Source organism: Lepidochelys kempii, chromosome 5 (assembly GCF_965140285.1).
Source record: "Lepidochelys kempii isolate rLepKem1 chromosome 5, rLepKem1.hap1, whole genome shotgun sequence".
Taxonomy (NCBI): Eukaryota; Metazoa; Chordata; order Testudines; family Cheloniidae; genus Lepidochelys; species Lepidochelys kempii.
In genome coordinates, this window is record NC_136384.1 from 61,601,675 (window position 1) to 61,615,977 (window position 14,303).

Consider the following 14,303-nt stretch of genomic DNA (forward strand, 5'->3'; position numbering starts at 1 on the left):
TTTGGTGCAATCCTATTTATTTACAAAGATTCTACACAAACAGACACCTGACTCCTCTCATTATTTCTTCTCCAAATGGAAACAACCTAGCAAGGCCCCAAATATTAGCTAACTGCTTGGGCTAACAAGCAGCAGTTGTGACTATGAAGTAGACAACAAAATGACCTATGCAAGGCTCCCATGTTTGTCCCTGGATATAATAGCAACATATTGAAAATTACAAGAAAAAATAAGTTAAATCTAAATAAGCATGCAAGTTTTCCATGGTTTGTTTTAAGATATATATATATGCAAATCCGCCTTAATTTACTGTGTTTTGTTTCTTCACTTTAAAAAGTGTTATCTAAAGAACAAGAATTCTCAATAAATAGAAGAGTTACTTAAATGATTTTTGTGATGTTAGAATGATTAGGTCATATATAAATGCAAAGGACCAGTCCTGTGGGTCACACAGGCCTCTCATGGAGAAGTAATCAGGCCTCCCAGGACCTCTGATCCTGAAGCGATCATGCTGCTGCAATACATGGCGCAGGGTAGCTTTCAACTAGAGCCCCTTTTCTGTAAGGTACATAATTTTAAGCATGTGAGTAGTCTCATTAAAGTCAGTGGGATTACTCATGCTTAAAGTTATGCATATGTAGGTAACTTGCTGAACCATGGCCATCCCTTCTACCGTGCTTCCATTGATCCTGCCCCTCTTTCTCTCTCCATTGCACAAATCTGAGGCTGCAGTAGCTCCTGTGGAGGTACATGCACAAGAGAGAATGAAAAGCCCAGTGACTGGGATAGAGTGAGCGCTCAATCAGGACCCACAATATCCAGTGCTTTTGGTGGGGGCCTCTGCTGTCCCAGTTGCCCTTGGTATTGTTAGCTGCAATGGGATCCCATCCAGAACTGTGCGTGGCCTCCTTTTGTGAGGAGGGAGTGCCTCTCATCCCTTCAAGATGTCCTTGGTGGTGGTTCAGCCCCATCTCCGAGGCTGGGATTCACAGTCCCCAGCAATCTCAGACTATAATGGATATTGCAGTGAGGGGTGGAGTCTCCGGCTTTGCTTTCAGTGGGAAGGAAAGGAGCTCCAAGGCCTTTGAACAGCACCCCAGTTGCTAGTAAGGGCCCGCTCCCCTCAGGATTTGCATGCTGCTCTGCAGGTGCAGAAGCTTAACATAGTATCTGAACATACTTTTTTCAAATCTCTCTTTTGTTGCAGGTCAGATCATTTCAGCTCTAAGTGATACAGGACTTCTTAAAAGAACCATTGTTATATTCACAGCAGATCATGGAGAACTTGCTATGGAACATCAGCAGTTTTATAAAATGAGCATGTATGAAGCAAGTTCCCATGTTCCTCTTCTAGTTATGGGGCCAAGCATTAAAGCTCATCATAACCTATCAAATGTGGTATCTCTTGTAGATATTTATCCAACTATGCTTGGTAAGTAACTTGATTCTATTTGAAATAACTGAAACTTTGAGATTTGGGTATGAATTGGTGGTGGCAATAGTAATAGCATTATGTTTAGGGTTCTGTTGTGATAGGTGATATACTAACATAGTAAGATATGATGCCTCCTCTGAAGAGTTTACAATCAGATTTAACACAAGATCAACAAGTGGTGTAGGGATTAAATAGAGGGATTGAAAGAAGTGGGATAAGGGTAACTGTGATAGGAACATGTGGTCACAAAGACTAGCAATGAATGCAATCCGTTCGTTTCAGGTATTTACATTTTTTCCTCTTTTTTTTTAGTCTTAAGATGTAAACACACAAGAAATGTTATGGATCTCAGTAATCCCTACTACCTACCTACTTGACCATTGACTGTAAGCATCACAGTACAAGTGGGTCCTGAGAAGGGATTTCAAGTCCAAGTCAAGGTAGTGGCTTTACTTACTAGTTTGAGGACGATATTCCATTTATAAAGGGCAGCATGGCAGAAATGTAAAGGAACTTGTGAAAGAAGTGGACTAATAGGAAGATTGAGGTGGGCATCATGAGCTGAGAGGAAGGTCTAGGGGTGATGTAGTAAAACCACAAGAGTGGCTAACTGGGAGGCATAGTATTATGAAGCTTCTTGAAGATGAGGACAAGAACAGAATTATCAGACACAGATGAATATGATTTGTTGGGGAAGAGTCAACACAGCTTTTGTAAAGGGAAATCATACCTCAATCATTTATTAAAATTCTTTGAGGGTGTCAACAATCATGTGGATAAGGGTGATCCAGTCAATATAGTTTACTTGGATTTTCAGAAAGCCTTTGATAAGGTCTCACACCAAAGGCTCTTAAGGAAACTAAGTAGTCATGGGATAAGAGAGAGGGTCCTCTTGGATCAGTAATTGGTTAAAAGATAGGAAACAAAGGATAGGGATAAATACTTTTCACAATGGAATGAGGTAATTAGCGGGGTCCCTCAAGGATCTGTACTGGGACAAATGCTATTCAACATGTTCATCTGGAAAACAGCGTAAGCAGCAAAGTTTGCAGATACAAAATACTCAAGATAGTTAAGTCCAGAGCTGACTGCCAAGAGTTATAGGGGGATCTCACAAAACTGTACGACTAGGCAACAAAGGGCAAATGAATAATAAAAGTGTAGGACTGGAAGGGACCTCAATAGATCATCTATTCCAGTCCCCTGCACTCAAGGCAGGACTAAGTATTGTCTAGAGACTATCCCTGACAGGTGACTGTCTAACCTGTTCTTAAAAGCTTCCAATGACAGAGATTCCCCAACCTCCCTAGGCACTTTATTCAAATTCAGTGTTAAGTGCAAAGTAGTGCACACTGTAGTTGGGATGATTTTTTCCTCATGGGTTCTAAAGTAGCTGTCACCACTGAAGAACGCGGTTGGAGTCATTGTAGATAGTTCTCTGAAAACCTCAGCTTAATGTGCAGCAGTGGTCAAAAAGGCTAACAATGTTAGGAACCATTAGGAAAGGGATAGCAAATATCATAATGCCACTGTATAAAATCCATTGTACACCCACACCATGAATATTATGTACAGTTCTGGTCACCCCATCTCAAAAAGGTTGTAGGAGAACCTGGAAAAGGTTCAGTGAATGGCAACAGAGATGATCATGGGTATGTTATGGCTTCCATAGGAGGACAGACTAATAAGATTCAGGCTGTTCAGTTTAGAAAGGAGACTATTAACAGGGGATGTGATAGAGGTCTATAAAATCATGAATGGTGTGGAAATAGTGAATAGGAAAGTGTTATTTACTCTTTCCAATAATATAAAAACTGCACATTGTTCCCCAAATCTTCCTACCATCCACAGTCAAAACCCTTAAACATGTATAGATGCACACTGAATCCATACTTAGTGCTCGCCTGGGGATGTTGGGCAAAGCACATGTTGGGCTTTGAGCTACACCTCTACTCACCCATTTTGTAGTGTGGATACAGCAAAAGCAAAAGTACCTGGGATTGTGTTTAGATAAGCCTCCACTGCCATTCCCACAATTCCCAGTACCTGCATGCTCTGGCCCTTTAACCTACCCACTTCATTGTCACCCACTATGTACCAGATGCAACTGCTCGTTTATACACAGTTGCTCGGCATTTAACCCTTCATTTCCATGCGACCTGCTTGTTTCTGCACAGCTCAACTGTGCCTAATAGGAAGAGGCACATCATCAGCATCATGTTAGGTGGCTGCAGGAGTACTCCAGAGTTCTGGTTAACCTCTAGTGTGAGTACAGCAAGCGTTATGAGTTTGGGAGGAGTATCCAGAACATCCACGTATGAGAGCATCATGAAGAAGCTGTCAGAGATGGGCCTAACTGGATTGGAGTGCAGCACAGGGAGCGCATCAAGCACTTAAAGCTGAGGATGGCAACAGCAGATCTGGCAACTCCCTATCTATATGCCCTTTCTACAAGGAGTTTGGACCGGGTGCTTGCCACTGCCCAGAGCTCAGAGCCCACCGTCCTTCTTGACATACTTCCGAATGCAGATCATCTTACTTTCAGACCAGAGGAAGGGGGTATAAAATCTGGGGATGGCACTGGCTGACATCACAATGAACTCCCATAAACAGATTGTGGAGCAGGAAGCCCAGGATCAGTCCATGTGGCCGGATGGGTGAGTGGGTGTCCTGGTGGATTTTCAGAGGATCTGTTCTGAGATCGGCCCAGGGAACAGTCCGGAGAGGAAGCAATGCGGGACCAGGAATTGGATCCATAGTCTGGTAAGTGCAACCCATCAACTTTATAATTACCATGTGGGAAATTGTAGCATAAGAGTGGGATTTCAGGATTATGACCAATAAAATCATTGTTATGGAGGATATTACATGGGATGGGTTTATCTTTGGGTGAGGGCAAAAGCCACCCTGCTTTCTCCGCATCATGTGTGATCTAAAGTGATTCTAAGTATTGCCCGGGGTGGGAGGGTGATTTAAACATATATCTAGTGATTCTTAACTATTTTTTAAAAAGAGTAATAGCAAATTATGAACAGTAACAGGCTTAGCAAGCATGATTACATATCTTTCAATATACCACTGACTGCAACTCAATCACCCCAGTAGCATTAAAGCATTGTCCCAGACAGTAGGGATTATAAATCCCACTGGCTGCATTTAGTACTAAAGTCCCTTGTGGACTTCAGTGCTTGGCCGTCTGGTTCTGTCCATTCACAGCACGCTGTCTGGGCTGGGGTTGGGAGTGAAAATCAGTTCTGCTCTTCAGAACTCTCTGCATCCTACTTCAGCCTCCTGATAACATTTGCCTGAATTTTCCCCCACTTCTGGAAGATGCTTGAGAATTTTTCATACAGGAGAAATTCAAGCGGGTTTGTAAAATTCCTGGTCAGGCAAACTTCCAGTGGCTGCCTACATAACTAACCAACCCTCTCCATGCTTTGATCTGCTGTTCAATCACCAGGCAACCACAAAAATCTCCCTTGCTTAGATAGATGGATTTCTGCATGTAGCCTGCAAAATTTGTTCGTCTTTCCAAATAATAATATCCTCCAAGGCTTCCCTGGTCTGAAAGAATATTGAAACTACTACTGGTAACAGAGCCCTACCCTCACAACCACCTCCTGACATTTTTTGTAAAATAACAGTTAAATCTGAAAACCTTACCATGGTTTGTCTTTTGTCTGGGAATGTTGCTAGAAGAAGCTTCTGAATACATCAGTGTATGAAGATGATGAAATAAAAGCATATCAGGTTGAAAAAAGTTTCAAATCTTGGCCTCATTTTGATGCAAAACATAAAGTGGGACGGATTCTTTCCTTTCTCCCAGCCCTCTGCCTCCCTTGAAAAAATAATAAGCTCTTTCATTTTCTTGACAGGCATTTCCACTTCAGCTGTACCAACATTACCACACTGGACTCTTGGGGATAGAACCCTTAACTAGCATAGGAAGAAAAAAAGGTCAGATGAGATGTTCTGTGACATGCGGTACAAGAGAGAAAAATACCAAAAAGCAGAGGAGTAGGAAGAAAGAATGCTCACCCAATTCCTCAGACATGAGCAGAGGAATAGGGCTCAAGCCTCTCTTCTGTTAGACCGACAGTTCACCATGATGGCCAACGGGGTGCAGCTGCCAGTATCCGCACCACAGCCACCTTCATTTCCAGCTCTGCTGTTGGCTCCTGTACCATCACCAGTGCTTGCACACTCTTCTCTGTGGTACCACATCTTGCAGCCAGTGCAGCGACTGGCAAACTCAAACTGACCAACCAGTGACCAGCTCTGCGAATTGGAATGGGCAGATGTACACTATGTACTCCACCCCTGTACAGTGCAGTCACCATGTTTGGCCAGGGAGGAGAAAAACAGGAGGCACACTTGACATCTAGTTCCACTACCAGCAAGACTGACTGTGGAGCTTGGACTTCAGTTAATTGTACTGTTTCACAAACCATTAGCATTTTATTTAACTTTGCACATTTGTCAATAATTGTTTATGGCCAGTGAACTGGTATGCTTGCAATGGCTTTACTATTACTTTGTTTTGTTTTCTTTGGGTTTTGTTAATAAATGGTTTGGTCGCACAATTAGTTGGTGTGTGTGAGTGCATGGAAAAGGAGGAAGAGTCAGGAAGTCGTCTCCAAAGCTTTTGATAAAGTATCAGTCTCTTATCACATAAAGCCAATATTAAATATACAATAGCAAACCAGGTTATACATCAGTACAGAGCCTTTCTGCATCACAGGTTCCCAGCACAGCATCACTGGTCCATATCCACTCACCCTGAGATGCTAGATGTGGCACGAAAGGCATCCCCATTGTCTCATGCTTGCCTGGACCCATTCCTGGTGCTGATCAATGCACTTTCTGGTTTCATATATCAAGTCTGCATATATCAAGTGTCTTAAGACTGTTCCATGTGAAAATTCTTACTTTTAGCCTTGCAGTGTTGTGTAGGGCACAGCAGGCCACAATAATTTTGAATGGTATTGGCCACACAGGCATCCAAATGTTTTTTGGCAATGCCATCTTGCCTTCTGCCTGCCAAATGTGCACTCCACCACTATCCTTTAACTGCTAAGCATACAATGAAACCTTCTTCCGCCAGGTCCTCTGAGGTCAGGATATGGTTTCATGAATCATGGTAAGAAAGGTTTAGCAGGTTCCCCTAAAATAAAAGTAGACAGACACCCCATTGGTAACCATGCCATTTAGAAGGAATAAGGTCCCTGCTTGTGCAAACAGGTAAACACCAGATATCCTCAATACCCTAGCATCATGCACCTGTCCTGTATTTCCCATGTTGATGAACCTGCCGTTGTGGTAGTCCAAAGCCTGTAGAACCAGGGAGTAGTATCCTTTGTGGATGACATTCACTTGCCTCTTTTGGCAGGCAAACTATGGGCACATGCATGCCCTCAATGGTCTCAGCAGTTTGGGAGCCCCATTCTCTGAAAGCCACCTATTATTTCAGACACATTAATTATGCCCATTATCTGTGGGCATACTACTTGTGGACTGGTATGGCCTCCCTCATTTGCATGTCCTGGTGCTGGAGGGTCAAGGCAGGTTCCACACTCAACTCCATGAAGGTCTACAACTACTTTCAGAAGTGCTGGAACCACTACTGGTTATCCCAGGTCTGCATGGTTATCTGATACCACCACAATGTGCTACTTGTTCTGCACTGGAAGCCCCAGCCTACATTTGGGGAAACTGCTGCAGTTGCAATAAGAATCCAGTCTCTCCAGTCTGCCATGAATATAACCTCCTTTGGGTCCCACTGCCTTACATATTTCAAAAACTGCTGCTGAAATGTCATCCAGAATCTCACAGAACATGTACCCTGACGCATAAATACTTCAACCACCAGCAGGAGCAGCTCAGTTGATGGAATCCATGACATGGCCCCCTCAGCTAGAATGAACAGAAGTGACGAGTGTGCAGAGCTAAAAGTGTATCAGCTAAATGTGTTGGCAAGCTAAAACCACTTCCACACAGGAGTCTGGGAAGAACAAATGCTGCCACAATATACCACAAATCCTAGAATAGCTCCAGTTGGTAAAGTGCATCTCACTGTTTTGTCACCCTTTCTCCTCTGCCCATTGTTGTCTTTTCCTTAATGAATTGCATATGTATTAAAAGTGCTGACCTGCCAGCATTGTAAAGTGACTGTGTTCAAAGAACAGGTACAGCAACAGAAGCACAGTGCAAACACACCAAAATTTCCCTTTTAATTTGTCTCTGAAGAGACCCCATTCATGGGTGAGAAGATAGGTCAGTTTTCATGCTAATCGAAGCCTGGGACTCTCTTTAGTGCTAATTGTAATAGCAATTTTTGTGATCTGAACTGTTGTACTGTAGATACAGGGTGAGACCACCAACACATTTCACATTAGATCATCGAACAGCCATCAGATGGTACTGATAGTCAATTCCTACTGGAGACTGAAGTCTCTCAATCCTATGACCAGTCCCCTGTGTCATCCATGTCCATGATATGGTGCTTTTTGTAACATAGGAACCTATTCAATAGGGATTAGACTATGACACGTAGACCTTCAAAACAGCCTTCAAATTATAACTTTTCAGTCACTTTCACCTTGATTCAAATTCTAACTTGGGACTGTGGAGGAATTGACTCACTGCTGGCATGCCCCCTCATGGCTGGACATGGTATAGTTGATCTATCATACAGTGATGCCCTGCCAATGGCTGCTTCAGCCCTGTGGTGGTCTCTCTTGCGACTCAGCCCTGTGGCCAGGTCACACTTTAGTCCCGCTCCTTCTAGGGAACAGAACAAACAGTCCAATGTCCACACGAAGGTCTTTGGCCCTGATTCTGGGCCCCATGGTCCTCACATTGTTCTCCCAAGGCTCTCCGTCATCATGTCCCCTACTCAGGGACTTCATGCCATCTTCCCTAGTAGTTGTTTTGAAAACCCACAGTGCTGGGTTCCAGTCCAGATACCCTACACCTGCGGTCAAGATCTGCTCCCAGACTTCCTGCTGCTTCCTCCCTACGCTTACCACATCCTCTTTTTTAGGGTACCTCCCCACAACCTCTCTAAGTTCATCCTTCTTTTGGGACCTAGATTTGCAAGGCTTTCTCCCTTGGAATCTCCCCAACAAAATCTCAAACAAAGTACCAATTTAAATCAACTTCTGCCCTCCTCTGGCTTAATCCGTCATCCCTCTTATATTTCCCTTATTATTGCCTCACTGAATGCATCCCAGGAAGTCCCAATCCTGCCCTTTTATCAGGACTTACCACTGGAGCTTGCTGCTCCATGTCTCTTCTAGCCTCCTGCCAGACTTCCCTATTCCAGCTTTCCCCATGGTCTTCCTACTTTACCCTCTCAGTCTCTCCACTCTAGAGTCCTAGAGAATGACTGCAGAGTTTCTGTCTGCAGCCCCCTTCTGGTCGGTATTTCCTTTGTTTGTAGTCATCTCTCAACTCCTTTCCTAGCTGGACTTCAGACATATTTAGGCCTGGTCCACAACCCAGATGCAGCCAGATGGCTTAATTGTCCTCTCAGACCAACATCAGCCCTTTCAGAGCCAGGATAGGATATATACCATCTTAGGGACTGGATGTAAAAGAGCCTGTGTTCCAGATTTTGATCCCAAAAATATATTAACAGATTTTAAATCCCTCCCTTCTTGGTTGTGTCTGTCACTCCCTCCAAATAATTTATTGATCCAAGTGTTTTAAAATCCTTCCTTTTCAGTCTTTCTTCTTGAAGTTTGTATTTTAAAGCTCTCTCCTTCCTGTTCTCTCACTCTACTTCTGCCAATTCCTCCTTCCTGTAATCAGTATGTCAAAAATAGAAACATAAATGAAGTAGAATTAAATTATTCAGGTGACTAAGAAAAAAAATAAGGAAGAAGCATCTCAGTCATCTTTTAACCTTTCCTTTCTGGCAAGTGATGAAACAACCCATGCGTCTTTGGCCATTACAAATGTAATTGCTTGGCTTATATAGTCACAAGGAAATATCCTCTCTTCTCGAGATACCATCTTATCTAAATACTTTGTTTTCTGAGAAATTGGAGATTCACTCCTTGCCTGTCTGACTGATTTGAGGGTAAATTGCCCTCAGTACAAGATGGTACAGAAGGTCTTGAGTGACCCTGGCAGAAACTCTGTGTTAGGCATAATTTCCCTAAGATTGCAACTTTAGTTCCATCCTTTAACAGGGTGGGACATGCACTTCCCTCCAGGTGGCCTCAGCTTTGCTGGTCAGCATGGAGGTGGTTTGGGGGGTGTGGCCCAGCCCCATGGGGGAGGCTACAGCTATTGAAGATGTTAGCCTTGAACACTTCTTGATCTTAAAGGAATGCAGTGATTACAGTTCCCACTCCTTGCACAGAAGTGTAAGGCAGCAGGGCTTATATCCCTTGTGCACTCATTTAGGGCTGGGCATAGTCTGGCCCAAAGACTGTCGGTTACTGGTTTACAAAGATACCACTTTTCTTCCTACTGCTAAGTCCTACTGCTGCCTCCATGAAGCCGCCTGTTTACCATAGCAGGATGCAGATCTATAGACTGATGCACAGCCTACAGAAGCAATTTAACAAAGCTAGGAGAGGAGAAGAAAGATGTTAGATGCTAATAAGAAAAAAAAGTCACCAGTATGGGCTATATACCTACAGTAAGTGCCATTAGCAAATGAAGTGACTACTCCATGTACCTGCAATAACCTGTGCATAAAACAGGAGATACACTACTGCAGGCCACTGTGAAATGGAAAACACAGAGTTATTAATGACACATAGTATACTGTGTTTGGGGGTATGATAAAAATAGTACTACATTCTTAATAGACACTTTGGTGTTTAGATAGCATGGGTTATATGGGTGCCTCCTAGAGTATCCATGCATCTTTGTGCACTCCTAATCTAGGCCTGCTCTGGTGGCTGGAGAGTCCCCTAGTATAACTTAGCTCTTGTGGGGAAGCCTGAGTTATGGCAGCCGACCTGGACTGCACCCTGCCCAGAATCCCTTTTGCACCATGTGCTGTTATATTGCTTCCCAGGGTTATGACTCTGAGGCACCTAACTGCTACTTGCCCTTAGTGTGAAGCAGTCTTGTCTGTGCCTGCTGAAACCAGCAGCCTCTGGCAGCACAAGCACTGACTTCCAAGCCTCTGCAGGCCTTACTTTCTCTGTGCAGGTAGTGATAGGCACACACCAATCACTTAGTTTCAGAGCACTCCTCGCAGTATCAAGGCCCTTAATCCACTGAATACTCACTCACAGAATTACCAGGCTCACAGCTCCCAAAGGAACAGTACACATCATCTTGTAACATGCAACCCTGGATCACCACTTCGGTTGATATCACAGCACTTAAACTTATTCTTGTTTTCACTATAAATATATCTATTATAAAAAAAAACAGAGATTCAAGTGATAGTGAAAAGAAAAGGAGTACTTGTGGCACCTTAGAGACTAACCAATTTATTTGAGCATAAGCTTTCGTGAGCTACAGCTCACTTCAGAAGTGAGCTGTAGCTCACGAAAGCTTATGCTCAAATAAATTGGTTAGTCTCTAAGGTGCCACAAGTACTCCTTTTCTTTTTGCGAATACAGACTAACACAGCTGCTACTCTGAAACAAGTGATAGTGAGTAAGAGAATTAGAAACAAATAACATATTAAACAAAATTATAACACCCTGCAGAGTGTATAACTAACAGATTAATTTCTTGTCTAAAGATGCTTGTCTCACCTAAAGTTCTCTCCAGTGTTTTCAACCAAGTCTGCTTGAGACCCTTTTTCATGAAGCAAAACTGCTGTCCTTTTTCTTCCTCAGTAAATTGTGCCCAGGCATCTCCTTTGTCCCTACCAAAATACTCAGGCAAATGTTTGAAGAACAGCTCTGGGTAGGGTTCTTCCACCCCATTTTTTCTCTTCCTGTTAGTTTCTTTCTCAAATCCCCACAATTCTTCATTTGTATTCAGTTCAGACTGGTGATAGGAAACCTACTGTGAATCAGACAGTACTTAATTTACATGTAAACAGATGGATAAACATCTCCTCTCTGACAGGAAGCCTGTTTTTCACCTTTGCTCATGACCAGTCCCTAGCCACAGACATTAAGAAGACATTTTCCATATATATGTATACACACAACTCCTTACATAGTATCTGTACATACATTTCACAATGATACTGAGTGACACCAACTTTTATTCAAGATCTTGCATTACACTGTTTTGCTGAGCTATAATGTAAATACCAGAGGGAGGAGATCCTGTAACCCCTATGTGCCCCTTGTCAGTTGGCACTAAGAGGTTCCTGAGTCAAAGCTGTGGCCCTACCCTTGAGAGACCCCTTCTGCTCCCCACCCAGCTTCCAGCATGGGATTGCAAGGAGATGGGTGACCTTGAGTGAATCACTTCAGCTCTCTGTGCCTCCGTTTTCTCATCTGTAAAATGGGAGTAGTGATACTGACCCTTTGTAAATAATTTAATTTACTGCTGAAAAGCACGATATAAAAGCTAAATAATATTAATGCAGTGCCTGGGCCAAGTGAATCCTCCCCCAATCCCATATGGAGTTTTTAGGGCCCCTTTATGTTGCTCTGGTCTTTTCATATGGCATAAAGGGACCAGAGTGTTCGTGGATATCACCTCAGACGTACAAAGACAAAAGAGCATGACATGAACTGCAATATGGGCCCTCTAAGATGGAATTCACATTGCTGTGACAACCATATTTTAGAATTTCCTTGCTTGTTGTTTTATGCCTCAATAATCTTCCTTTTAGTGAACCTCTGTGTTTCTGTTTCCTAACAGGAAGTATAATTAGAGGGCATGGTTTAACACACTAGTATGGTCACTGTTCAGATAACTAATAATTTAGTGTTTTGATATAACGTTCATTATCATTACTAGAGTTAATTAAAAGAAGGCTTAACTATGTTTATATCTTTGTTCAGATATAGCTAGAATTCCTATCCCGCAGAATCTCAGTGGATATTCCTTGATACCATTGTTGGCTGAAATGGCAGAAGATGAAGTTTCATCCAGAAGGCTGCACCCCCCATGGGTCCTGAGTGAATTCCATGGATGTAATGTGAATTCTTCCACCTATATGCTTCGAACTGACAAATGGAAATATATAGCATATTCAGATGGGCATTCAGTACCTTCTCAGCTCTTTGGTATACTAACCACGTTTCTTCACTAGATATTTTTAGGTTTCAGAGTAGCAGCCATGTTATTCTGTATCCGTAAAAAGAAAAGGAGTACTTGTGGCACCTTAGGGACTAACAAATTTATTAGAGCATAAGCTTTCGTGAGCTACAGCTCACTTCATTGGATGCATACTGTGGAAAGTATAGTGAGGACATTTTATATACACAGAGAACATGGAACAATGGATGTTACTATACAGACTGTAACAAGAGTGATCAGGAAAGGTGAGCTATTATCAGCAGGAGAGCGGGGTGGGGTAGAGGGGGGAACCTTTTGTAGTGATAACCAAGGTGGGCCATTTCCAGCATTTTACAAGAACAGTAGCGGGGAAGGTTCCCCCGCCCCTTCCCCCTGCTCTCCTGCTGGTAATAGCTCACCTTTCCTGATCTAATAAATTTGTTAGTCTCTAAGGTGCCACAAGTACTCCTTTTCTTTTTATAGATATTTTTAATGGTTCTGTTTTTACCAAATCATATCTTGGCAAATTGCACTTAACTGGTTTTTGTTTGTTATAGATCTGTCTGCTGATCCAGATGAACTAACAAACATAGCTACAACATTTCCAGAAGTCACACATTTCTTGGACAAAAAGCTTCGCTCCATAGTAAACTATCCAAGAATCTCTGCCTCTGTGCACAAGTACAACAAGAAGCAATTTATCAACTGGAAACAAAGTTTGGGACAGAATTATTCCAACGTTATAGCTAATCTCAGATGGCATCAGGACTGGTTAAAAGAACCAAGAAAGTATAAAGATGCAATTCACAGATGGCTCCAAATGAACACTAATGAATAAAGTAACTGCAACAAGGGATTATTGACTGCCCTTATAGTAACAATTTTTATTAAATGAGCGCAAGGAACGCACTCAGGAAATGAAAATATGCAGTTGTAATTGCAACACTATTTGTTTGCTAATTTAAAATAGCAATCCATGAAAATAAAGCTCGCACAAGCTTTTATATCCTTGTTAGCAAGTTAAATGTTTGTTATATAACTGACCATGATACCAAACCTAGCTCCCATCATGTAAAATTTAATATCTGTGGGGGTTAATCAATTTTTAAGAATACATGGGAAGGAAGTACACATACATCAAAATTGCTTTCTATAAAATACTGTGTATTAAGAAAATACCGAATGTATTAGCCAATTAATATTTAAGCAATAAAATGCAAAGCAGATTTTGCATGTGTAAGGACTAATTAAAAACTGAATAAAGACCTCAGGATTTGATCCAGTGGGATACAGATTATAGTGAAATATCCTAGTATCCCAATAGATTTTAAAATAGTAATGAAAAAGATTCCCCAACCCACTCGCCCCACACACACACACACACCAGAGAGGATGTAGAGCATCAAAAAAGGGTAATAACTAGTGTTGGTCTGAACAAAAATTCTGAGGCTATGGTAGGTACCTGAATAAACAACTAACTCACTCACTGTCTGTGACGGGTTGAATCACAGTAACCCCATTGAGGCTGCTAACTGATGTGCCAAGACTACTTCTGCCCCTGCTTTCCCTGCCCTCCCAGCTTGGGACTTCAGCACCCAGCCTGGTTTGAGCCAAAATGGAGGGGTCTCCCTGGGGTTTAAATAGACTTTCTCTTGTGGGTGGACTCCCCTCCCTGCCCCTGTGTAGAATCCAGCTACAAAATGGAGTTTTG

The 14,303-nt window shown here is 42.5% G+C and overlaps 1 protein-coding gene across 1 annotated transcript in view; it reads left to right on the forward strand.

Annotated features, from left to right (window-relative positions):
• Nucleotides 1-13,818, forward strand: part of ARSK (arylsulfatase family member K) — a 53,848-nt gene extending 40,030 nt beyond the window's left edge. Inside the window, exons 6-8 of the mRNA XM_073344536.2 lie at nt 1,208-1,432; nt 12,376-12,600; nt 13,150-13,818. Coding sequence (XP_073200637.1) covers nt 1,208-1,432; nt 12,376-12,600; nt 13,150-13,430 — 731 coding nt within the window. The 3' untranslated portion in view covers nt 13,431-13,818. The remainder of the gene's footprint in view (nt 1-1,207; nt 1,433-12,375; nt 12,601-13,149) is intronic.
• The last annotated feature ends 485 nt before the right edge of the window (nt 13,819-14,303 follow it).